The 25,910-nt window shown below is 41.1% G+C and overlaps 1 protein-coding gene across 1 annotated transcript; it reads right to left on the bottom strand.

Annotated features, from left to right (window-relative positions):
* Positions 1-20,770: 20,770 nt before the first annotated feature.
* On the bottom strand, positions 20,771-24,633 carry LOC128112449 (zinc finger protein 474). The gene is made up of 2 exons (XM_052741458.1): positions 24,342-24,633; positions 20,771-20,922 (listed from the first exon to the last, which is right to left on the bottom strand). Exons 1-2 carry the CDS (start codon positions 24,514-24,516, stop codon positions 20,771-20,773), a joined length of 327 nt encoding a protein of 108 aa, XP_052597418.1. The 5' UTR covers positions 24,517-24,633.
* Positions 24,634-25,910: the final 1,277 nt, after the last annotated feature.

Below are 25,910 nucleotides of genomic sequence, written 5' to 3'. Positions count from 1 at the left end.
TAATTCTCCAGACTGACTGAATCTGATGAATCTCTGAGATGAGTAGTTCACACACACACACACACACACACACACACACACACACACACACGTATGTGTGTATTAATATGTATATTAATATATTCAAACTTTATTATGAAGTACCGACAAATAAAGACACCACTCAATGAAATTAACGAGATCCAAAGTCTGTATCTCAACGAACTTCTGTATAGTTAGAACAGCCAATCTGAAGCTGGGGAACTTCATGTTGGATTTTACACTTATACTAGCAAATGTATTTTTATGCACTTATCCATCAAAAAAAAAGTACTCCGTAGCAGAGTTAAAACTAGAAAAACAATTACCTTATCTTTTCAAAGTATCCAACTGAGTCTAACAGAGCTAAAATAGCAGTACTCAGAGAAAAAGTCATTTTATAGCAATGAACCATCTGGAATTGTTGTACACCACTCCATTAAAATGCACACAACCACAGAACTTGTGCAGTTGGTTCACAACACTTAATCTTGTCAGTGGAAAAATTTAAGTCTATCTAGGTTAACTCTCTAAAGATAAAGATACTTGATTTGGTTTCACCTGCCATCAAGTGGAAATAGCTTACTCTAATATTCTCCAGGAAGTATGCCTTAGATCCAGTCTTTTAGAAATAGGTAAGAAAGCCATCTTAACGTAACATTTAGGCGACAGGAGACTGACTTGGACCCAGCAAGAGAAGTTCCTTCATCATTACAATATAAGACCGTTGCCTCCATTATTTTATAAAAGGTAGCTCAGGGAAAAAAGAAGCAGTCTTCAAGAATCCTACAGGAAAATCATGGTCTTGTTGTTAGGTGGCAGAAGCACCCAGTGTTGGATGGGAAGTCAGAAACTGAACACCATGTAGATATTTCCAAATGCTGGTAATACAATAAAAGCTTGCTTCTTATATATAAAAAAAGCATTGTGCCCACAGTGCCTTCCCTTACAAAGAGAAGTGGTTCAAAAATCTCTTGTGCCCATGGTGCCTTCCTTTACAAAGATAGAGAAGTGGATCAAAGAAAATCTTACAGCCCCTTAACCTTTCATTTGACCTTGATGACAGGATTGAAGGCCTCTTAAAATGAAAATGCTGGAGGAAACTAGGGTCACAGAGTTAGAGAAAATAATATTCATCTCATGGTGCTCTGAAAGGAAAGCAGGAATCCTATACTTAGGTGCATTGTAGTCACTTTTAGCAGCAAGAAATTTATGTTGACCTATTACTGTTCAAAGTGAGCTATGGAGTGAGGGTCATCAAGCCAGAAGCAATAGCTGCAAGCAATGTGGTTTTTTGGCTAACAAGGATCAGCTCTGTCCACTTGGCAGAAAGCCTTGGTCTCATACAGATGCGCACGGAGTGATCAAGGAGAAGCAGATGCATATCTACTACTGATTGACTGATGAAGAGAACTGGTCTACACATTCTTTGCCTTCATTTCTAGTAACACAAATGCTAGTGAGGGTTTTTCTTTCCCATGAAGTAACTAATTACTAGGTAAGTTATTTTAAATCCTAGCATTACTACAAAGAAAAAATAAATTCCTTTCTGGCACTACCTTCAAAGAAAAATTTCAACAGGATTAAGTTCCTTTAATCTACATGCACATAATAATAGCCTCTAAAAAGTCTTCGTCAAATCTCTCTCTGTCTCATCTTTTCTTCATCCACACTCAAAAATAGCCCTTTATACCCAGATTTTATGGCAAAGCCTTTCCAAAGTACAGATTTTGGCAACTTAAGGGCATAATTTAGAATAGTCCAAACACAAATAAATTAATTACATAGAAAACCAAGAGGATAAACACACACTGCTTCAGGAACGTTCAGAAAAGTTAAAGACAGGCAGATCTGATTATCAGAATAATTCTAGTAGTTCCAGAACACCAGATAATCCTGTTCAGCAAGTGTTCAGCTCAAGTAGTGTATACACATTCATAAGAAACTGAATTACAGAGGAAGTTTGGTAGGTTCCTGCTCTTCTGATTTTTTTTTAAATTTACTAAGTTAGAATCAACTGTTGTTTTACTTTTTCAAAATGATTCATGTTTGTGTGGGCTTGTTTTTAATTAATATGTTAAATGCTTGTCATTGCAGACTTCCATCATCTGAGTATGGTCCAAACATTGCTGGGAAAAATGAAGGAATCTTCCGTGTTTAAATCTACTTTGTTGCTTTGGGACACGAAGTGCCTGTTCATTTTCTCAGACTCTCCAGCTTCTAATTCCCATGTAATAACCAACAAACTGTAAGTTCTCCTCCAAGACTGTCAGTGGAACAATGTTTTCTTTCTTTGGATAAAGCTTCACGAATCCTTCCCCCAACCCACTTTACTCAAGGGAAGTGTTACTTTAGTTGGGTAAATTTATGAAGAACATATATTTTAGTACTTTTTTTTCTTTCTTTCTTTTTTTTTTTTTTTTGGAACTTTCTTTTTTGAGTCAAGGTCCCATATATCCCTAGGCTGGCCTCAGACTCCATATGTAGTCAAGGATGTTCTTGATCTCCAGACCCTCCTGATCCTAACTCCCCAGTGCTGGGATTACAGGCATGTGTCATCACTCTCACGTTTAATTTTTATTTCCTGTTTGGTTGCTGGATACACGTACATTAGTACACACACAAACATGTGGAAGAAAAATGCTTTGTAGTCATGTTAACATATGAAACTTTTGGCATTTGAGACAAAAAATACAATTACTCACCCTCTAATATCATGTTTCTACAGTATTTCTGAGTGTTTATTTTCTTCATAGTTTTCTAGTATTCATAATTTGTATTTTATATAGTGGTTTTTAATATGTTACTTTCCATTAGCGGACAACTTACCTAATATCAAGAAACACGCCTGTGAAAAATATTTTTAATGTTAGCACATGAGCTGATCTGAATAAATGAATGAGTCAGGTTGGGCAGTCAGTCATTATGGTGGGAACACACATACATTTCATGTTCTTGCCAAACACAAATAGCCTTAGCGATTTATAGGGGTTTAATCCTTGGTGTATGATAACATTTAGAAAGTGGTTTAAGGGTTGAATTCTTTATTGGCAGTTTTTAAGAAGGTTCCATAATAATGATTCAAGGGAGCATAATTAAGTGCAGTTCTTTTTATGCACTAGTATCGAGATGGTCTCTGAAAATTTGAGAGACAGTGTGCCACACTAATTGCTTTGGTAAAGCATAATCTTGGTCAATGTATGAAGATTGCTTGCCATGGCTTTTGGACATCAGCAGATACTTTGGGATCATACATCAAAAAATGGAGAAAATCTAAGATTTTAGCCTACATGCATGTCTGTTGAATATCACAGTGGTACTGGAAAAAGGCGTAAGTTCCTAATCAGAGGTAAACAGTTTATCACACTCACTAATAAGAAACATATTTCTGTGCTGGTGGCAGAGTCCCAGTCCTCCAGATTAGTGCAAGGAGAGCCATGATGCTCCTGAAGCTGTGGTATGTTGTTCCAGAACAGAGATTCTGAGTTCAGGGAACCTCAGCGGATTCATAATATCCAATGATTAATCGTCACTACAGTTCTCACATCTATTTAGCCATGCTTGGCTCTCTTGACTTCTGTTTCTCCTACTACCTCCTCTTCCTCTTTCTCCTAATCTCCTACTTCTTCCACCCCTTCTCTTCCTGTTTTTCCCCCTCCCTCAACAGAACATGTTTGTCAGCTCCTATTCAAGTCTGCCACCACTAGTGTCTTTGAATGCGAGGACCTGACTGGTAGAAATGGATTACTTATTGTCTGTTTGTCCTAAGAAAATGAGGCCTTCCTTCCAATTCTCCTTCCTTCAGAGACTCAATGCTCTTGTGTAAAAGACTGCAAAATACTGAGATTTTCTTCATGATCCCATGAGTTTACTCTTGACTTTGCCTCTCAATCAAATTCATCTCCAACCAAATGATCCCACTTGTAGTAGAGTCAAGGAAGGAATTTCACCTTTTACTCATGGCACTTGTAGTTCAGAGTCCCAAGTGGACTTTTAGAGAGTAAACACATTCCAGACAGAAATACTGGAGTATAGAATGTGGAACAGCATTGATGTGCTCTTCACATATGTAGGAGTTTTTCTTTTTCTTACTATGTTTCTGGTCATATTGCATTCCAAGACAGGAAGCAGTGAGAAGACAAGAAGGAGAGCTATAAAACTTCAAAGCCCACCCCAGTGACCCATTTCCTCTAGTAAGACTGCATCGCTGTAAGGTTCCAGAACTTCCACCATGGTGCCATCAGCTGGGAACCAAGTGATCAAGCATGTGAACTTGTAGGCTAAATTTCACACTCAAACTACAACAGGACCTGTCTGGTGAATGAAAATTCCTGAAAAGAAGCTGTCACTCAAGAGACTGAATGACTAGAACTTCAGGATGATGGAGAGGTTGGAATGTTACAGGTCTAAAAGATTACTTCACCTTGAACTAGCTTCAGATCCTATAACAGTTATCCCTGGACCGTGTGTGACAGAACTAACATCCTGTGACTAACTGATCAAAACCTAATTGATGGGAATCTGTTGACTTAGCAGACCCCCCGGCTTCCTCCAACCCAAAAGATAAGAATGCCATAAGGTAGAATGTTAGGCCTGTAGAAAAGCTTCCCCCATCTTCCTGTAACCACCTCTCTGATGTACCCACCAATGTATTTTAAGCTTGCCTTGATTTGTCACTTTCTTTGTTCTGGAAAACTATGAAATTCCATGAAACTGCTTCCACATCAGAACATGGAATTGGCGGTAACCCTAAATCTGTGATCCCAGGCCATGGTCACTCAAAATGGCACTCCTATTCTCTTTAAGATGAGAGCTGTATTTGTGTGTGTGTGTGTGTGTGTGTGTGTGTGTGTGTGTGTGTGTGCTGACACTCATGAAAATTCATACCTGCACACTTATTATTTTTTTTATTATAGAGTTAGCAAGGTAGCTCAATAGGTAAACCACTTGCTGTCAAGCATGATGACCCGAGTGATACCTGGGACCCACACAGTGGAGCTGGAAATGAACCAGTCCATGCAAGGTGTCCTCTGACTTCTACATAGGAGTCATAGCACACTTGCCCACACAAAAGAAAGAAAGACAGATAGACAGACAGACAGAAATAAAGAAAGGAAGGAAAAAAGAAAGAGAAAGGAAAGGAAGGAGAGAGAAGGTGGAGGAATATAGTGAAAAAAACTAATTTAAAATGTTGCCATTATAATCCTTTCACTAGCCTCTCCATTGAACTAACTGATGGCCTGGATTTCTCTTTTCCAATCTACCAAGCTATCCTTTCTCTCCCAGGTGTTTACAGTTTTCACAGAGCGCTCTGTCATTTGGATATGCATAAATTCTGTTTCACAAATTAGCAATTAAACATAACATTTCTTGGTTGGAGCATTAACACGATTGATTTGCATGCCTCATTGGTGGAAGCTGATGAAGGAAGACCCTGGAGTCCTTGTCTTTTTCCTTTGGCTTGAGGCCAAGACCATGTTTGGACCTTCTAGTACACTCTGCAATGTATGCAGAGTGTTGTGCATCTTGAAAATGTACAGCACCCTTAAAAACATTCTTAAGCATGTATTCTATGCCAAGATGTGTTCTTGGCACTGAGGTTTCAATGGCAAGACAAAGGCCCTACTCTGAAAACGTTCTCGTTACAAGAACTAGAAGTTGTTCTGCTGTTCATGTAGACTTTTTATTGGTCGTTATCTAGCAACAACAATACTCAGAGAAGTTCAAACAAATAGTCAAAGCCCACATCCTCCTCCATAGTTGTGTTGTGTTGTGGTAAAGGGAGAGGTCTACGATGTCAATGACTTTACATGAATTTTGATCACACTCCTCACACCCTGATGCGGGTATGATGGCTCCTCTCCACCTACCACCTGAGCATGTATCCTCCCAGTCAAGGAGGGAGTGTAGTGCATACCGTTTCAGTTTCCAGTTCCGTCCTTTGTTACGTTCATTATATGTGCGTGGCTATGTCAGGCACATGGTTCAAGTGGACTGTTAAGGGTCCTGGGAAATGTATGAGAGATACTAATAAATAAGCAGGAACACTAGTGTTCTTTTCAATAATACTCAATATTAGTTGAGGATTTCTTTGCAAAAAACCCTTGTTCTGAGCACTTGACACTGGCTACAACCCTGTGAGGCAAAGCCTGCCACCGATTCACTTCATGGACCCAGAAAAACGAGCCCCAGAAAGGATTTCTTAAAGACACCACACATAATCATGGATGGGCCTGGCATTTTTAATCTCAGGCTTTAATTTCCAAAGTTTGCTTTGTTTCCACTAACTGTGTTTTAAAAATAAAAGGAAATAAAAACTAAAACCCCTCTATGAAATGCCTGCCTTTTCTCAGGCCAAATTCAGGGAAACATCCTGCAGGATAATCCCTTCTTTCACTTTGGGTGACCAGAAACACCACACTATCCCATCAGAGCAGCTTCCCACCTCCGAATCTGTTCCCTGAGCAACCTCTCTGCGCTTGCTCCCTCTCTCCTTTCAATGAAAACAACTTGTTGTTTATAACAAAGTAGCTCAAACATTTCAGTGAGCTCCCTTTGAAGTAACAAGCTGAACTTTAACAATTAAGCTGAAAGCCGTTTCTGCTTAAATTTTACTGTTCTTTCCCAACTAAAAAAAAAGTCTTTCCAATGGCTAGCCTGTACAGAGGCTACTGAAATACCCATGTGGATTATGTAAAGGTGTGTTCAGTGACTAGGGAAAGTGAAGTACTCCTGGGCTTACATTTTATGTATTGCTTTCTTCCTATCCAACCTCGACTCCTCTCACCCTTCATTCCATGAGAACCAAGAGACCACAGAACATTATATGTGCCTTAATGATGACTTAAGTAGCTGAATGACTGGAAAGCTGGACACAAAGGGAAGCAAAGAGCCTCTATTGCCACCTGCTGGGCCCTGTTGTCTCATCAGTCTATCTGCTGGACCATCTCCGGCTCCACATTTCTGCCTCCGGCTGCTTTTGTCAGCTAACTTTAGCTTGCTGACGTTTGTCAGTGTTTCAGTTTCAATTTGGATGGAAAAATCCTGATGGAAAAGAAACAAAGAGTTTAGCCTTCAGCATCAACTACTCTTTAAACCCACCCTACTTCATAAACAAGAATAATAGCTAACCACTTCTCCACAATGTTTAGTGATCGCCAAGTGTTTTCCACTAAACCTAAGTGGAAAAACTTCCCAGGATGCAATTTTAAGGCAGTGACATATTATTAATCATATGCTTTTATTAGCCTAGGACAGTAAATAAGTGAACTGTTTAAAACCTTCTTAAAGGGCCTATCTTTATTTTACAGACAGATATTGTTGAGGATGTTAATTTTCTATTTTTTTCTTTTAAGAAATGAGGTACATTTCCAACTACATATCAATTTACAATGACATCTACCATGAATTGCATATGCCTTTATACCTTACCCTTATATGGAGGGGAGAGTGATAAGACTACATTCATGGTCTAAAGTGAAGCCTTGCAAGTATTTCATAAAGCGTTTGAAAGAATAAATAATTCAATAACATGCAATATGAGTTTGAAAACTGAATACAGGCTCTTAGTATTTGGAAATTGTCTGAATGTGACGCTTTTACTATTCTCAAACTCCCACTCATGTAGTCAACAACAGCCATGACTAAAGCAAATGAGCATGGTTGAGCAGAGAGAGTTTAGGGTTGAAGATGTATGATTTTTAAACACAAATCCCATGCTGTGTCTCCAAAAGGAAGGGCTCCTCTTGCAGATGAGCTGGAAAGTCCTTGAGTAGTTGAGCAGTTGGAGTCAACAGAAGTCAATATCCCAGCAGAGTTGTTCATATCGTTTGACAAAATTGACTCTAAATTTTGGCTAGAAGAAGAAATGACTAAGAAAACTCAGGAAAGCATTTAAAATAGAACCTTCCCAGAGTATATTTTAAGGATATGACCCTGTATGTACAGAGAAAAAGATTAGAGGAGAGTGGAACATTCCAGGTGGAGCCATTTATATAAAGGGTAATTAAAATTATAATAGTAAACTTCACTGGGTATAAAAGTTATATTCCTACTGTGTATGATAATTAAAATCCTATGTGAATTAAGAATTAAATATAAAAAATAAAATTGTTAAAAGAAACTTATATAGCTATACAGTTTGGAGATAGAGGTTGGTAAAGCTCTGTTATCACACTCCTGAGACAGAAGGCAAGAATCTAATATATTTTACTGTGTTGAATGTTGGACTGGCTGTGACCTCTAATTAGGAAGTGTTTTTCACACATAGTATGCCTACAGAGGGATTTAAGGGAGACCCAGAAGGTTCTCTTTAATCCTCCACCGTACTTTACACCAGAGTTTAGAAATAAAGTGGCCTGAACCTAAGTGAGGACCTTCATGCTCTTGATTGGGCCTCATCCCTTCTCCTTATTCCACACCCACAGAGCAGCCTCCCTCCTCCCAGCACCTCTGCCTTGTCATAGAAGAAACTTTTAATCAGGAATTATGAACTACTGTTCACTAACAGACCACCAGGTACATACTTCCCCGGAAGTGTACTTTAAGCATAACTAGAAATTCAAAATTCTCAGGACATTATGGTCACTTTTATCCACTCATAGATATAAAATCCCCTAGGTTTTATGTATCTCAAACTCAACACATCCCCATTGTCTTGCTAGCATTTGTTCTCAATAACTATATGTTGGGAAAGCTCATAAATTGCTTATACTTAAGAAAAAAAGAGGGGTGGGTGGGGAATACTAATTCACATGCCTAACCGCCTAAAAGCAGGCACACTTGAAGAAAAATATTTTTGCCTGAATTGCTATGTTCTTTGTGCTCAGTGTATCTAGATAGTTACATTTTATGTTGTGTGTACATTTTGTTAGAAAACTGGCCAAAACATTGCCTGTCATGAAGCCAAATTGAAATCTATACCCTAAATATTTATGGTTATTCCTTCAGAAAGTTGGCAGGGAAGGAAGAGATGAAAGGGTCACATTTTATGACTTCAGAAGTAAATGCAAGTCCCTTTTATAGTTCGTGATCACTAAATAAATAAACAAACAAATAAATAAAAAGAGAAAGAACCAAATCTTGGCCTGGCATTGCTGTGCCTGGGCCACAAAGATTTGTGTTGATCGCTTCTAAATGCTGCCCTCTTCTGGACAGAAAGTGCCAGAGGCCTTATTAGCAAATCTGTGTGAGCACTGGAAATTAGGAAAGAGAGAAATAAAACCGGAAAGGCAGACATATCCTTGTGGGCCTTTCCATTCATTCTCCCACACTGTTTCGACTGCAGTAATTTTGTCAAATACTCTCCAGAAATGAAACTGGCAAGTCATACAATTTGTCCAACTTGCGTAAGTACCTACAGAAAGCTGGGTCCTCTGGAGACACAAAGCTACAACTGATATTTCTGTTGCCAATGCTCCTCTCCTTTCTGTACACATGTTTTGTACTGCCACTCATCCCTGGCCCTCGCTGTTCCAATTTACTGTCTTCTGCTGGTCTCACAGGTAACTGCCATACTTAACAAGCCTCCTCATAGATGCCTCAGAACCCTTTCTGTTACCCCATTATATATGGATTTTCTTCCCTCTTTGCTAGAAGGCGTACGGATTTTTTTTCTCCTTCTGCATCTAAGTACTCCCACAGTTTGAAAAGGTGTCTGTACTAGTAGTTGAGTAGGGCTGACATTAAAAAATGATTTGAACAGACATAGTATCTTGAACCGGAGCACATAACTTTTATTTATTACTTTTCTTGCTTCTGTGACAGAAGCCAATTAAAGGAACAAGAAAATATTTTGGCTCACTGTTTCGGGGAACAGCAGTTCATTACGGCAAGGAACCATGGTGGCTGGAACAGCTCAGTCTGTAACAGTGGAGGACTTAGAGCATAGCTTGGAGAACCTTGGTGGACCAAGAACTAGAAGCAGATGTCATACCTTTAGGGCCCGACCCCAGAGACTCACTTTAGGTAGCCAGGCCACAGTCCCAAAGGGTCCCCAACCTACCAAAGCAGTGTTGCTAGCTGGAGAGCGTAAGTGTATGAGAGAGAGTTCAGCTTTAAGACACAACTGCAGCATTAACTCTGATAACTTGCTTTAAGGCGACCTGGCAGTCTCGAACATTGGTGGTCCTTGTCTCTGACCCAAACAGATTCTAGACAGCTTCCCACTGTAGTTTCCTCACAGCTGCCTACTGGTCCTGCACACCAGGGTTCACTAACTAAACTGTCTTGAGTCAAGAAGTGAGCGTAACTGGGAGATGGCCTGGAGGACCGAAGGACTGATGTGTTCGCACACCAATGACAGGCACTTTCTAACTGAACAGTGTTTTAGAAAACACAGCCGTGAGTTAAGTTGTCCAATGATGAGGAAGTTCTATGAAAACACCAAAGAGACTAACAAAACCAGGGCAATTCAAGTGAAAACAAAACACAGCCAAGCCTGCAACCCTTGGAGCAGCCCGGGTTCTTATGGGTTTCCTCTAGGGCTGGTCTGCAGTCTACCTTTAAGACTGAAAAGCCAATTCCAACTTACATTGTTCTGTGAGATCCCATCCTGACATGTTCTTTCCATCAGCATAAACTACAGGAATTAGAACCCACGCAGCATGTTTTGACACACCCACATTCAGCCTTGCGTTATTTGCCGGTGTTTTATTTGAACATATTTAACCACATGCTTATGTTTTCTGGCTTTCCAGAAAACATATATATCTTGGTGGGTCAGGAAACCAAAGCAGAAGTCACATTCAGGGCCTATTGTAACTGTTGCAGCTCTGAAGGGAAAGTTATCCCAACGGAAGTGTTACAGCTTTGTTCTGGTGAGGGACAGTTTCCCCAGCAAAGTGGGTACAGTCCTTGCTTCTGGAAAGGTTTCCCTAATGCAAGTGTAACAACTCTGCTCCAGCAGAGGAGGATTTCCCCATCGAGACTGTCACAGCTCTGCTTGGCTCTGCTCTAGAGAAATGTTATAGCTCAGCTCAGCTTCCTCCCGGCAAGGGAAAGTTTCCCCAGCCAAAGTGTTACAGTTCTGCTCTCCTGCAAGAACCATTATAGCTCTGCTCTGGAGAAAGGAAGTTGTTACCACAAACTTCACGCAAGAGATTTATGCGGAGGGAGGATTCTAGGAGAGTGGCTGCCTCTGCCACGGTGGAAAACGGGCAGCCTCAAACTGCACAGATACCGGGCTTATATAGGGTTTTTTAGGGACAGAGCTTTCTAAGGTGGAGATTTTCAGGGTGTGTATTGGTAGGATTTTAATTGCTGAGCTTGGGACAAGCTCAGAGATTGGTTGGATTTTACCTCTGGGACTGGTTAGCTTCATGCTCTGGGATTGGTTGGTTTTTGTGCTCAGGGGCTGGTGGATTTCAACTCCTGAATTTGTTAGGGGCAGAGTGTGTTCCTTTGACTCTGGTCTTAGGGCCAGGGTTTTCTTTCACTGGCCCTTTTAACCCTCTGCCTACTACCAAAGACCCACTTGTAGGAGCTAGACTACAGTCCCACATGGTCCCCAACCTGCCAAAGCATACCACTAACTGGAGGCAAGTGTTCAAACATGAGGCCATGGGAGATGATTCCTATTTCAATCATTTTTTTTCTCCCTTGTTTCCTTTTTTGTTTTTGTTTTGCATTGTGTATGCTTGTGCACTGTGCATATGTACACGTTGTGTTCACATGTATATGGGCACAAGTGTGTGTAAGTGAACCTGTATGTGTACACACACGCATGTGGAGGCCCAAAGTGATGTCAGGTGTTTTTCTCATTCATTCTCCATTTTATTTATCGAGGCAGGGTCTTTCACTGAACCTGGAACTTGCTAATTCCTTCTTGTCTCGCTAGCCAGCTTGCCCCGGGAGCTCCTGCTTTTGCCTCTCAAGGGTGGAGAGTACAGTTGGTCACCAGGGTGCCTGGTTTGTACAGCGGTTCTGGGGCTCTGAACTCTGACCCTCACACCTGTGCTGCAAGTGCCTTATCCGATGAGCCATCTTCCCTGTCCCCATTCAAATCTCTGCCAGGGGAAAAAAAATTCAAGACCCGCATCCCCTTGTTGAGATCAAGAATCCCAAGTCCTCTCTGGTGACTGGAAAGATTGGCATAGAGTATTTACCTGCCTTGGCGGGTGCCTTTCATCTGATGCTCCACAATTGCTACTTCCTGTTTCATGAAGTTACTGCTGTTCCCACCCCCCTCCTTGTTTGCTCTTGTGTTGACCTTGCCTCTACTCTAGTAGGGGATACCTGCTTCTTGTTCCCCAACCACCAAGATGTCACAAATTGTGTAGTAAACCCCCCACCATGGCTTACCTCCATACCCCAGGCCAGCTTGTAACAAGCCTGAGTAAATAAAACATTACTGTGGACTTGAAGAAAAGATCTGAAATTCAGAGTAGAATGCAGGGACGCCACACTGAAAACTTGGGAACTGACTGGTGCTCTTGCCTTATTCCAATGGAAGGAGTCTCTCCCCTGCCCCCACCCCCCAGTCTGTCTTGCTGACAAGCTCCTGTGTACGGCCCCAGTCTCCTCTCATATAACGATAGGTCCTGTAGACCTAGTGTGGAGTGAAAAAATTCCCATTTATTTCTTGTCACGTGCTGGTCAGAGGACGAGGAATCCATTTGTTTCACAATAATTGTTCAGGATTAGAGCTCCACTTATAGACTAAACTCAGAACCAAATTTTGCTTATCAAAAATACCTATAAAGCACTTCTTTAAGCAAGTAACTGAAGTTTCTTTCCTCTAAAAACTTGCTGATGTTAGGATCCTAATGCGGGAGAAGGGTAGCAAGCTTTAATCTTTACCGTTTTTACTCTACTTTACCAGTTATCCACCTCTACGCCAAGAACAATGTCCTATCGTTTTTGCAACAGTGTTGATTTACATGTAAAGACACGGCAGATCTTCTCTCCCTGGGGTCTCAGTTATAACATGATCCCCAGCCTCCTTGCACTTAGATACAGTTATAGGACTGAGGTTTGGTTTTTTTGTTTTTGTTTTTTGGGAGTGGATGCGAGGAATGGTTACCATTCTTCCAGACCTGGCTTGAAATGATTAGATTAATCTTTTCTTCTTTGGGCAGGCTAAGAGAAGAGGCTCCCACACCAGGGTCACTTCTGATATATAGACGTTAAATGCAGGAAACAGCGGGCATTCATCATCCTGGGGCCTATGAGTCCATGAAAGAGACATACCTCAGTAAACTGCTTTCTTGCTCAGTGCTGTTTAGAACAAGAAATAAACCCTGGTCTTATTTGAAGACATTACTCTGTTTTGGGTCTGTTTGTTACGCTAAATACCTTACTTCAATCCAAGCTGTAACGGAAAGCCTAACAGTCAGAGATGTCTTTACCCTGGAATAAGCAGAGGTCTATGTGTGTGTGTGTTGTGTGTGTGTGTGTGTGTGTGTGTGTGTAAATGTGGTCAGTTTCAGGGACTTCCTGAAACCATTGAGTTGTTCACTTTCAAAGTGTAACAGGTTTCCCAGTATGATGGAATGTTTCACCTCCCCTTAGAATATCCTGTTGTTTTACCTCCCAGTAAACATCCTGTGTCTTAAGGAGCTTCCCTCCAAAATGGAAGAGCTTAACCTAGGAGGAAACTGCTGTACAACAGTCCTCTCTCTCTCTCTCTCTCTCTCTCTCTCTCTCTCTCTCTCTCTCTCTCTCTCTCTCTCTCTCTCTCCCTACACACACACACACACACACACACACACACACACACACACGGGGGTAGGTGGGTAAGGGAGATAATTTTGAAAGGGAAGTAATTTGTACTGGGACAATAGAAAAGATGCTTTGATAAAATCTCAGGAATTGGCTAGAAAACACGCATTACAGGCTGCAGAATAAAAGTATAAACTTGCCGGGCGGTGGTGGCGCACGCCTTTAATCCCAGCACTCGGGAGGCAGAGCCAGGCGGATCTCTGTGAGTTCGAGGCCAGCCTGGACTACCAAGTGAGTTCCAGGAAAGGCGCAAAGCTACACAGAGAAACCCTGTCTCGAAAAAAACAACAAAAAAAAAACAAACAAACAAACAAACAAACAAAAAAAAGTATAAACTTGTTTGAAAGATATTTTCCTGATAAGCGAGAGCTACCATGTGTCCTCTTTACAGAGAAGCTACAGCAACCATGACTGGGCAGGTGTGCAGGTGTGCAAAATAATGCACAAGCTGATATAGACTGTGTGATTTTTGTGCAAGATGCAAGAGTTATAGGTTTGTGGACACTTCCACACACATTTCAAAAGAAGGCCTGAGAACCCCAGCACTCTGCTAGGGTTAGGATTCCTGTAGGTAACCCCCAAGAAGACAATGTATAAAGCTGTGAGGTTGAACTCTAAATTGTGGTGGAGACCCCCAGAGTATTGGAGATGTCAGCCATGTGGGTCATTCATTGCCACAGGCAATGAGTGGAGGCAGCGTCAGAGAGAGTCGTGTGTGCTGAAAATGTCAAGTCCATCAGAGACGAGGCTGTACAATCTCTTTCAGGGTCAAACCCTGATACTACATGGCCTTCATCCCACACATAGAGCAGTAGGACTTGATGGTTACCTTGCTGGTTTTCAGTCCTGCTTTGGTCCCATCTCTCCTTACCAGGCTCTCACTCTTCCTGTTTGAAATGGAAACATTTTCTCTGTGCCATGGGTAATTTTATTTTGGATTTTTTATAGGAGCTTACAGGTAATAGTTTGCCTTGAGACTTAGAAGTGACTTTGAATCTGAGCTTTTGAACAACAGAGGAACCATTAAGGCTGTGTTCATTATGAGAGAAGATCATGAGAGCCTTTGAGGGACATGGGAAGGATGCTATAATTTGAATTATCCCCTACAGCCTCACTTGTTAAAGCATAGTTTCCAGCTAGTTGGGCTGCGTTGGGAAGTTTGGAAATGTTAGGACATTAGGACACGGGCCAAGGTGGAGGAAGCAGGTTGTTCGGGGTGAGTTCCTACTCCTGGACACTTCCTGCCATCTTCTCTGCTCCCTGGGTGTGATGATATAAACTCTGCCCACTGTACCTTGCTTGCCTTGATGGTCTAATACCCCTGAAATTATGAGCCCAAATAAATCCTCTGACATCGTTCTGTTAGATATTTAGTTCACGGAATTAACTCCTACAGTGGACTATTTGGGGCATGGAGTACTGACATTTTCCTCCAACAAAAGCAAAGTCTGGGCAGTTGTGGGGTACATGGTTGAGGTGGGCACACTGATGAGAACTAGGAAGGGGTCACAGAGGGAAGAACTTTCAAAGTAGGGAAAGGGAAGTGCTGAAGGTGAATTTCCTATTTGCTGATTTATCAATGAACAAATCAGAGACCTTTGTCTACTCCTTCCCTATACTTGTTGTTTTGATGGGTCACCCATTCAGCATTTCTTGGGATATGTGCCACAAGGAGTGTTGTTTGGTTGTCTCTTAGTAGAGCAAACAGTGGAAGATGCATTTTCCCTTGCGGATGTGGTCGATGTGCCTCTCTGATCAACATGGGATTCTACCTTATGCTGCATAGCTGTTATATTATTTACTTTTCTGTTGCTGTGATAAAACATCATGACCAGGGCATCCTAAGAGTTTATTTAGGCTCACAGTTCCAGAGGGCTAAGTTCCCATTATGGTGGAGAAGCATGGCAGCAAGGGGCAGACATGGTGGCCAGTGCAGGAAGCTGAGTGCTCACATTTTCAAACACAAGCAAGAAGCAGAGAAAGAGCAAATTGGAAGCCAGGGAGGCTTTTTACTCTCGCATCCCCAGTGACATTCTAGCAAGTCTCCACCTCCTAATGCTTCCCAAAGAGTGTCACCAACTGGGGACCAAGAGTTCCGATGGTGGGAGATTCGAGATGGTGGTGGCAGCCAGCACCCCTTGGGCCTTGGGACTGCTCCAAAGAGCCTGAGAGACCCACAGAGGCTTTGTAGGGAGACACAGACGCAGAGGGTGAACCTGAAGAGTGCACAGTATCTCTAGAACAACAACAACAACAACAACAAAAACAGGCAGGTGTTATGGAAAGATGTTTTTAAATAGTGGTTTCATGGAACTTGAAAAAAAAGATGGCAGAAAGGAACAGTATGCTTGGTACAGACAAAGTGAACTAGAAATGTAACATGGCGGCAAGGGGCATGGGCACAGCCACAGGGAGGCTCAGGCCACCACTGGGCCTGCCTCACCTCGCTCCTAGGGCATTGCTGCCTCTCCACTCGCACAGTGGGCCACTGCGGCACTTGCTTGCCTTGCTAGCGGGAGAAGATCACAAGCCTGGAGTTCGCACAGGTCCTGCCCCACCCCCTACACGGCCTCTGAGCAGCTACAAGATATCCAAGATGAAGAACGGTTCATTTTCTGGACGAAGTCTGCTGGAAAGGACTTTCATGGTCCATGCTGCTGCAGGGGGCCATGCAGATGTCTGTGGTTTGTGCTGCCACTGGAGGGCCATGTTGGTGTCCGAGATCCGTTGTTGCAACCAGAACCATGCTGATGTCTATGATCTGTGCTGTGCTGCTGTGCGCGCCGGGGGTGGGGGACGGGGGCAGGTTGGTGTCTGTGCCCCAAGCTGCCTCTGGTTGATGTGGGCAAGGAAGCTTCTTTTGCTGTATTAGTGATGACTGCAGATTCATAATGGGGGAGAGACATTGAATGCTTCTGGGACAACTTCCTTGCCGCCCCCCTCCAAAAAAAAAAAAAAAAAAAGAAAGAAAGAAGGAAACAATTCCAGACAGGAGGCTATCAATGAGAGTCTTTAAAAACTGGTGAAGATGCTGAAGTGAAGCTCTTCACAGTTGATGGCTTCTGGGGGCAGGGGTTGGGGGCTGGAGAGTGGGAAACTCCATTTTCTTTAAAGAGCTGACTATTGGGAGTCTGACCATGCTCCGATGAGTAGATGCGTAACACACACTGGACTTTTTTTAAATTTTATTTTATGTTTTATTATTTTATTTTATTTTATTTTTTGAGGGTGGCACAAGGGTTGGAGGGTGAACCTGGCAGAAAGGGGAAGAAAGTGTGATTGTGGTGCATTGTCTGAAATTCCCAAATAATTATGTTGGGGAGAAAAATTCAAATATCGGAACCTACGGGAGAAAGTCTTATGCAACAGAAGAGTTGCCTTAGAGCCTATGCTATCAACATCCTCGAGGTTTTGCAGAGTATAGACTCTGCTAACTAACAGGCATCTCAGCTACTTTCCTTGACCAATTGAGTGCTTGTGTGAATCAGTGAGAAAAGCTGCCTCTGTGATATCTGTGCCCTTCTCATTTTATCGCCTCGCAGTTAAGCTTATACCCACTTTAACCTAACCTTGCTCTTTTACACGAAGGAGTGAAAAGCATTTCCAGAGAGACATAGTGGAATCCTGGGTCACAGCGTCTGTCTTTGACGACCTCATCTCCCTTCTTGCCCCAGAGGACAACACTGGGATTGAAACCATTCAAATGCAGCCTTCGTGAGACGGCAGAACCAAGTCTACCTGGACATAGAGAACAAGAGATCTCATTCTACTTTGGCCTTTGAGGAGATCCATTAGAATATTTTTCTAATATGCTATTTTAAAAAACAATAAAAGTGTACCATCCTGCAATCCTGCATCAGAGTTTTTCCTGTATTCCTGCCAATTTGGCCTCTGCTGAAGACCCAACTGCTTTTCATTTGTACTAGTTCTTCCAAGTGCAAGGAAAACCTTACTTTTTATCTCAGGCTACAGAGAGAGGGCAGGGCCAACTGTTTGTACGGGCCAGATAGCAAATCTGTATGAAAGGTAAGTGATTAGGAAAGATGGACTGCTGCCAGACTAGGAGAGAGCCTCTCAGGGTAGGGGAAGGAAAGGGCTAAGCTTCCTGCCTCGACGTGATATGAGATTCAAGCCGCACTAACCAGTCTTAGACACAAGTAAAAAGAAATCACAGAAACAGGCGAGAACAGAAAGTCCGAGGCCTGCTTTCAGGAAGCAGAAGACATTGGATTTCTGATAGCTCTTCGTTATTCATAGCTCCAACTGTGGAGAGCAGCTTCTTTTTTTTTTTTTTCTTCAAAGGAACTGAGACCCATGTTCCTCAAACCAGAGCCATACAGCAGGGAATTACCTTGAAACATCATCTGGAAATAGTTGTTAGAAAAATACTATGATGTAGCTGCCTGGAGAGCTCCCACAATGGATATAAAGGATTTAAGTAGTTACACATAGTAGCAATACCCCTTACTATATACAATACACTTGTCATTTGTCTGTTGGTAGGACAGACCTTGTAACTTTTATGTAAATTCAATATGTAAAGGATCATCAAGAAATCCTGAAAACCTCCCCATAAATTCACAGAAGATTATTCAAATAAAGTTTATACAGCACTAGGTAAGAGTGAAGAAGGCATTACATTATTGTTGGTGTTTTTAGTGGCATTATATCTCACACCGATAACTACCTGGGTTAATGGAGAGGTCTAAGTACCTTCATCTACTATTGCTTCTTCAGCATGTAGGGGATTACTATGGAAACTATATCAAGGTTCACACTTAGGAGTCATGAAGGTGCCAACCATTGTTAAAGAAGCAATTTTCTTTTGAGAACTTCATAGATCCTCAACAGATGTGAACTTACTGAGGAAAGGGGTAGTTGGCAGAGAGCTGGTGAGCTCATTCTGTTCATGGTGAGATTTGATAACTTGCCTTCATAATGGACCAGAACTTGAGGGTGATGTCATTACAACTGAACTTTCTCCATGTTTAATTCCATGGAACATTTGAAGACCAGCTGAGGTGAAACCATATGTGGAATCCCTACAGTAAGCTCCTTGATGGATTTTCAAGCCTGTTCACAGTTCTGCTGGGATGCGAGAATGCCTGCATGACCCCCTTGTTTTCAAACACTTCAGGGACTCCCAGGCTTGATTCATATAGATTAAGGTACAGCTGCTGGTATCTGACTGTGCCCATGAGGCTGCAACTCTGTTCAAAGGTGAAGCCAGAATGTTGCTCTCCCTGTCCCCACTTCACACTTTATTCCTGGAACATCAGCAAAATACCAAAATATCTTTCAAAACCTCTAATATGACCCACTTCAAAGTTTCGTTTTCACCTCTATTTAAGATAAACCCAGGTCAGCAGGAGAATGACAAGTGTGCCAAGATTCTTATTTGCCTTAGTGGACATTGTGGGAGAAATGTCTCCTTTGTCAGGTCGTTTATATTTGTACAGATAATCATAATCTTATGGTGATGATATTTGTCAGAAACAGCAATAGATATATAGTGGGCTTGAAATCTCAACAAGTCCTAAGTTTGTTTCTTTATTCTGTTGCTTAACTCAATCTTGGTGTGCCCCTAAATTAGCTGTTTAGTCTAAGTATTGGTTCCCTGATTTGTAAAATAAACATAATTCCATCTGCTCATGGAGATGATATAAGATGTACATAGACTGCAGTATACAAAGCCCTTAACACAGTTCCTGGCTCCACACTCACTTGAGTGTGCTACATTCCATCATTTAGGTTAACAAGCTGAAAGAAAGGAGACACCAACTATGAGTCACGAAATGCCAACTTTTTCGCAAGAGTCTTGTGTCAGAGATCTCTGGGCTTTTAAAAAAGTTCATCTCTCGCTTCTTTTGGCAGATAGAAAAGAAAGCAGGATGATTGGCACAATTATCCTAACCCAACCCCAGATAATAAGTAAATATGGTACCAAAATATTAGGTTGAACGGACTTGCCGGTGATTTATAACTGGATGTGCTTTGTAAGCTCAAGAAGGCAAGGACTGCATGAAGCAGGTGGATCCTCATGGTCCTGGAATTCAGCCCAATCATGAACAAAGATCCCAAGTAGAATGCTGGGAGTCTAGGCAAAGCCACACTGCCTGGGAGAGCAGAATTTCCTGGGCAGAGCACCTCTCTGGCCCCAAGCCTCCATCCGGGAGAGCCCTGCCTGGATTCAAACACCTTCAAGGACTCTAAGATACAAAGTTCTTTCACAACCCACTCACGGTGCATGGGCCTGGGTGGGGAGGCACAGAACTTCCTGGCAGGCTTTTAGAATCAACAATGAAGAACCTATAAAACCCAAAGAGGGTATAACGAACCCTTGCTAGACCTCCACAGGAGGAAGGAGCTAGCCTCCACCCGTTTTGATGAATAGTGTCGCAGAGGTCTCCTGACACATGGGGCTGGAGCTTTTGGCTAGGCAGTAACTCAGAAGCATTTCTTACTGTTAGAAACAGTGAGAGTTAAACATGGTTCTTTTTACATCTTCAGCCATTTTGAGTTTATGTATCCTGTCAAATGATTCTACAGGGAAAAGAAACTTCTCACTCAGTAACTCGGTGTAAAAGTACCCATGGGCCAGAAAGCAAAAGGAATGAGAAGGAAATCCATTCAGCCTACAACCTGGAGTTGCCTCAAATTGCCGGTTTCAGCCTCTGTTTGCTCGGCGCAGGCCTCACTCTGAGGTACGAACCTTGTTGAGGAAACTAGAATGGGAGAAAACGGGCAACAACTGCCTGAGAAATGTCCTTTAGACAAAACTTCCCGCTCTGATGAGAAGCCACCTGCTGCTAGTAATTCCGCCTGACAAACAGTGTGACGTGGTCCCCTAACAGCAGGAATGAGCCTGGTTGCCTCTGCACAGAGCTGGCCTTCTGGGCTGGGCCAGCACTCAGGCTCAGTCAACACAAGTGCTCCTAGCATCCTCTCCCCACCTCCCCACTAACACCCCCCTCCCACCCATACCCCTTTTGAAGACATTCACTCCTGTAACACTCATGCTGAGGAAAGAGCTTTACTTGGCGGCTTTAGGTTTACAGGATCGCTGGTGAACTATCAGTCTGTCTGGCAGGAAGGTCCTCCCACAAACGTCGCAGGGAACCAACTGGCTCTGGGCACTTGCCCAAGCAGCTTCATTTAAGGCGTCAAGATCATAGAAGCCCTTGGCTGCAAAAAAAAAAAAAAAAAAAAAAAAAAAAGTAAGAGAAGGAGGGAAATATTTTTTAAAAAAGGAAAATGGAAAGGTGAAATGTGTTAGTTTCCATTCAAGGGAGCCATGCTCTACTATTTATGGAAAACAGTCACAGGAAATACCCCTGGACTGGCATTCTCAAGCAAATCGTGTGACTTTGGCAGAAATAAATAAATAAATATAGTAAATAAATAGGGTTGAGCATTCCTGCACGGGTTGATTGGATTTAGCTATGAACTGGAGGCTTTTGAAAAAAAGGAAAGAGAGTTCCTTGTTATGATATGCACTCTTCGCTCATTACGAACATCTTTGCTTCTCATTACGAACATCTTTGCTTACACGCTGTTATCTTGCAAATCTATAACGTTTGGCTTCCTTTCCGTTGGTTCTAAATATAAGCTTACACGGGGAAAGGAATGCGTGTTTGTATTTTCATTCTATGCGATTGTCCCCTGGAATGTTTTCAGAGACCCACACTGGCAACTGAAAGTGAATTTAAGATGAAGTCTACCCTAAAAAAAAAAAAAAAAAAAAAAGAAAAAAATTGTCTCTTCGTGGTCATAAACTCAGATGATCTTTAAGTAATTAAAGCAAAGAACGCAAACAAGTTGAGGGGAAGAGAACTGGCCTTAAGGAAACAAAGGGAGAGCCGAGAGATGTGTAATCTTTTTTGGCGGGGCCTGGGGGAGCAAAAGCATATGGCTTTATTTTAGGGGAACAATGTGGGGTTTAACTTTAATAAGCCGTGTTTAAATAGAATGACTTTAGTACATTAAATTGACTATGTCCTAGAATCTCCCAAAATAGGCCCCTCAAATGTGATCAGGCACTCAAAATGTATCTGTTTTTATCATTGGCCAGTGGATGTTACTTCACTAAACACTAACCTGTGTTCATTCGATTTCTATCTTAATGGTTCACACAACCATGACAAACCTTTAGATTCTTAGCATGCCTTCTTTTAATGGAGATTTCAACCCTGTGCAGCCTGGTATTTCTCCTTTAGATAAAGCAAGTATTACTATTATACAGATTATGGATGTATGTTTAAAGATTTGCTTTTATTTTTAATTGTGTGTGTGTGCGTGAGTGCGTGTGTGTGTGTGTGTGTGTGTGTGTGTGTGTGTGTGTGTGTGAGAGAGAGAGAGAGAGAGAGAGAGAGAGAGAGTGTGTGTGTGTGTGTGTGTGTGTGTGTGTGTGTGTGTGTGTGTGTACTTGAATACAGATGCCTGTGGGGACCAGAGATGCTGGATGCCCTGCAGCGGGAGTTGCAGGCAATTGCAAGGTGCTAGACATGGGTGCAGTGAACTCAGGTCCCTGCAAGAGCAGTGTGTGCACTTAATGGCTGAGCCCTCTCTCCAGCACACGAATGCGTGTTTCGAGTGCTTTGAAAACTGTAGAGAAAAGGAGAGCTCTGACTTTTTCATGGCAATGTTCCTGCATAGGACTTTAACTGTGGATCCGGGAAAAGAGTTATTTGAACTCAGTAACTGTACTGAGTGTGGGCGAGAGGAAGCCAATTCTGTTTACCTAGAAAAGAAGGGCGCCTTCAAAGATAAAAGTAGCGTGAAGCCCAAAGAACAACTGTAAGCAAGTGAAATGATAGGAACTACCCTGCTCTCTGTCAACAGTGGACAACAGTGAGACACCCACTTGCAGGGATTTTCAAGCTATTCACACTTCTAGCCATGTGATGATAAAGACCAAGCAGAAAAAAACAATGCAGAGCATTGGGAATGATTATTTTGGGTACCAAATGAGAAGTTCTAGAAAAAGGCATGTAGTCTCTCTAGAGACAAATACTATGATTTCAGTGGGTGGATACTTTCTTTTTCCTTTTTTTTTTTTTAAATTTGTTTTATGTATACGTTTTTTTTGCCTGCATGTATGTATATGCACCATACTTGTTTGTGATGCCTCAGGAGGTCAGAAGAGGGTGCCAGAACTTGTAGAACTGGAGTTAGGGATGATTGTGAGAACTGCCATGTGGATGCTGGGAACAGAGCCCAGGTCCTCTTCCAAGAGCAGGCAATGCTTTTTACCTCTGAGCCATCTCTCCAGCCCCAAGATACTCATTTTGAATTCCTTTTCAACCTCTCTACAAAGTCTCTTCTTGCCGAGGACTGTGACTAGTTGGGTTTCAATAGCATCTAGAACTCGTTATAACAATGTAGATTTCACTCTATGGCTGTCATACTCTTCTTGGATCACACCTTAAGGAGTGCCATGAACTAGCCAATGCTAAACAGCCCGTGCGGTACCTTTAGCTACACAGGGAAAAATACTTAAAAGATGCATCTCTTAATAAAAAATAGCCTCTAAGGAATGAGGAAATCAAATGAGAAAAACATTAATGATAGGAATATGATAATTGAGACTGAATTTGAGTGGCAATTATGTAAATATATTTACATATGCAATGAAAAAATCACATGTAATATAACATAAATATATAATGTACATACAATATATAATAATATATCATGATATATAATATATTATCATATATTATATTATGTATCAAATTACATATTTAATGTGTAATACATTTGATATAAATATATAATTTAAAGTATAATATAATGTATAATTATATCATATAATTATGTATAATACAATTATTACATATTATCTTTATTGTGCATAATATATATTGTATTTTATATATAATATAAAATATCACATAATATATACTGTTATCTAAATAATAACATGTAATTTATAATATAACATATATGTATATTTTTCTTTCAACTCTGTTCATACTCTGGGAACCCAGCACTCTGTGACTTTCACATGAGACAGTACAGATCCTCCTCCACTTGGGTTGGATAGCACTTTATAAATTACTGATTGAAAAAAAATCTGGACATTCCATCCAGTTGTCTAGATTTCTGGTTTCATTTGCATTTATTGGAAAATATGAATGTCTTGGGCTAAATTTCTTAATGAAAGCAGCAGCTGGATGAGAGTGCCTTTCCTTTGTGTTCACAGAGGAAACAGATTCTTCAGTCCTGTAACTTGACTAGTGAGCATTTGAGTTTGGTACTCCTGCTCCATGAGGAAATCAAGGCACATTTATAATGAAAACAAAGCTGTATATATTCCCAGACATCTTTAAGCTTCATGGTTTTTAAAATATTATGTGTGATAATATATAAAAATAACTTTAGGAAAATATGGTAAATTCCCATGGGTACCTCTCACAAGGTGTTGCCAGGACATACTGCCTTTATGTCTCAGCATCTGAAGACAAGACTGTAAAGACATTCCAGAATGTCTTTTAAAAATCCAATACGACTTTGTCTAGGACCGTAAGTGCTGATTTCAGATGCTAGGACTAGTAAGAAAAAAATAGTCAGTTTTCCAATTTTTTTTTTTTCTAAGAACTTACCAGTAATGACTCTAACTTCTGGTTTTTTCGGTTCTGGTCTCTTTAGTTCTTTAGGCAACAAATTGTTTTCATTATGCCATTTTTTCAGACATTGTGGCTCATGGATGCTAATAGATTTGGTCCCATATTCACGGCCACAGATGTAACAAACAACTGTTGGTGGACGCCTTATCATTGTTGGCTGAAAATAATATAAAACCCGTTAGATAAAGGATGCATGTGGAAATTTCACTTGAAAATTAGTATTTTTAATTCCGGTTATCAGGGCTGGAGACTGTCATTGCACATTAGAAATCTGTGGCTTTTTTATTTTACAAGGATTCACAGGTAAGAAATTATCAAGTCTCTGATGGGCTTTGAACTTGGCTTTTGAATAGTGTTGAGAGTGCTATGACTCTTTATGGACTCTTCATTATAGGAAAAGTAGGAGCCTTTGAGGCCAGGGGTGGAATGAAATAGCTTGAGAGTGATGTGTTCAGTATCACGTTGACAAAGAGTGACAAGATCATTGATTTTCGTTGTCAACGTCATTAGATTTGGAATTACCTAGGAGACACACCCTGGGTGTGTCGTTGAAGAAGTTCCCTGTTTCTGCTGTGGGCGAATGTATCTGCAAATCTTAGTCAAAATTAACCCTCCATTAAATTGCTTCTTGTCCAGTATTTGATCACAACAATAAGAAGAGTAGCTAATACAGATGAGAGTTGGTAGATAAATACTTCACTAAGGCTAATTTCATACAGTTTTCCAGAAGTTCTTAGTAAAATTGTTCCATATCTATTGCATACCATACAGGCTTCCTTCTTTTCCATTTATTCCCTTTTGTGGATTCTTTGAAGAAAAATAAAAATGGAGGCCACAAAATAACGACCTGACATTCTTTTAATCCCAGCACTCGGGAGGCAGAGCCAGGCGGATCTCTGTGAGTTCGAGGCCAGCCTGGGCTACCAAGTGAGTCCCAGGAAAGGCGCAAAGCTACACAGAGAAACCCTGTCTCGAAAAACCAAAAAAAAAAAAAAAAAAAAAAAAAAAAAAAAAAATTATCCTACTACAAGACAATGTCAATTTGGAACTTCAGTCCAGTAAAAAATGGTCTTCAAAACTGAAAATGAAATAAAGGTATCTCTGTCTAGAGGAACAGGTAAAGAATTCACTGCTGATAGACTTGTTGAGCCAAAAATTCTAAGAGAAGTTTTAAATGGCAAGAGGAAATAACAGCAAATAGTCTAGTTCTGTAAGAAACGATGGGGGGAATACTATAAAACACAGCAGATCAGTCAATAAAATAAGCTTTGGAATACTCATAGCTTTGCCATACAGAATATTAAGTCTCTTAAATAATGGGCTACTTGAGGCAAAAGTATCTAAGACAGAGTTTATAGTATATATGTATGAAACAAGTTATAGTCAGCAAGAACACAGAGTGGAACAAAATTCAAAGTGAGATAATTATTAATTTGATTATATTTTTTTGAAATAGTTTTTGAATATGAACATTATGGGTCAAAGGTGTTTATTTTAATGTATATAGTAGCCACTGTTTCATACAGATATATACAAGGAGAGAAC

This window comes from Peromyscus californicus, unplaced genomic scaffold (assembly GCF_007827085.1).
Source record: "Peromyscus californicus insignis strain IS unplaced genomic scaffold, ASM782708v3 Scaffold_17__1_contigs__length_78620276, whole genome shotgun sequence".
NCBI lineage: Eukaryota > Metazoa > Chordata > Mammalia > Rodentia > Cricetidae > Peromyscus > Peromyscus californicus.
This window is presented reverse-complemented; position numbering and strand designations above follow the sequence as displayed.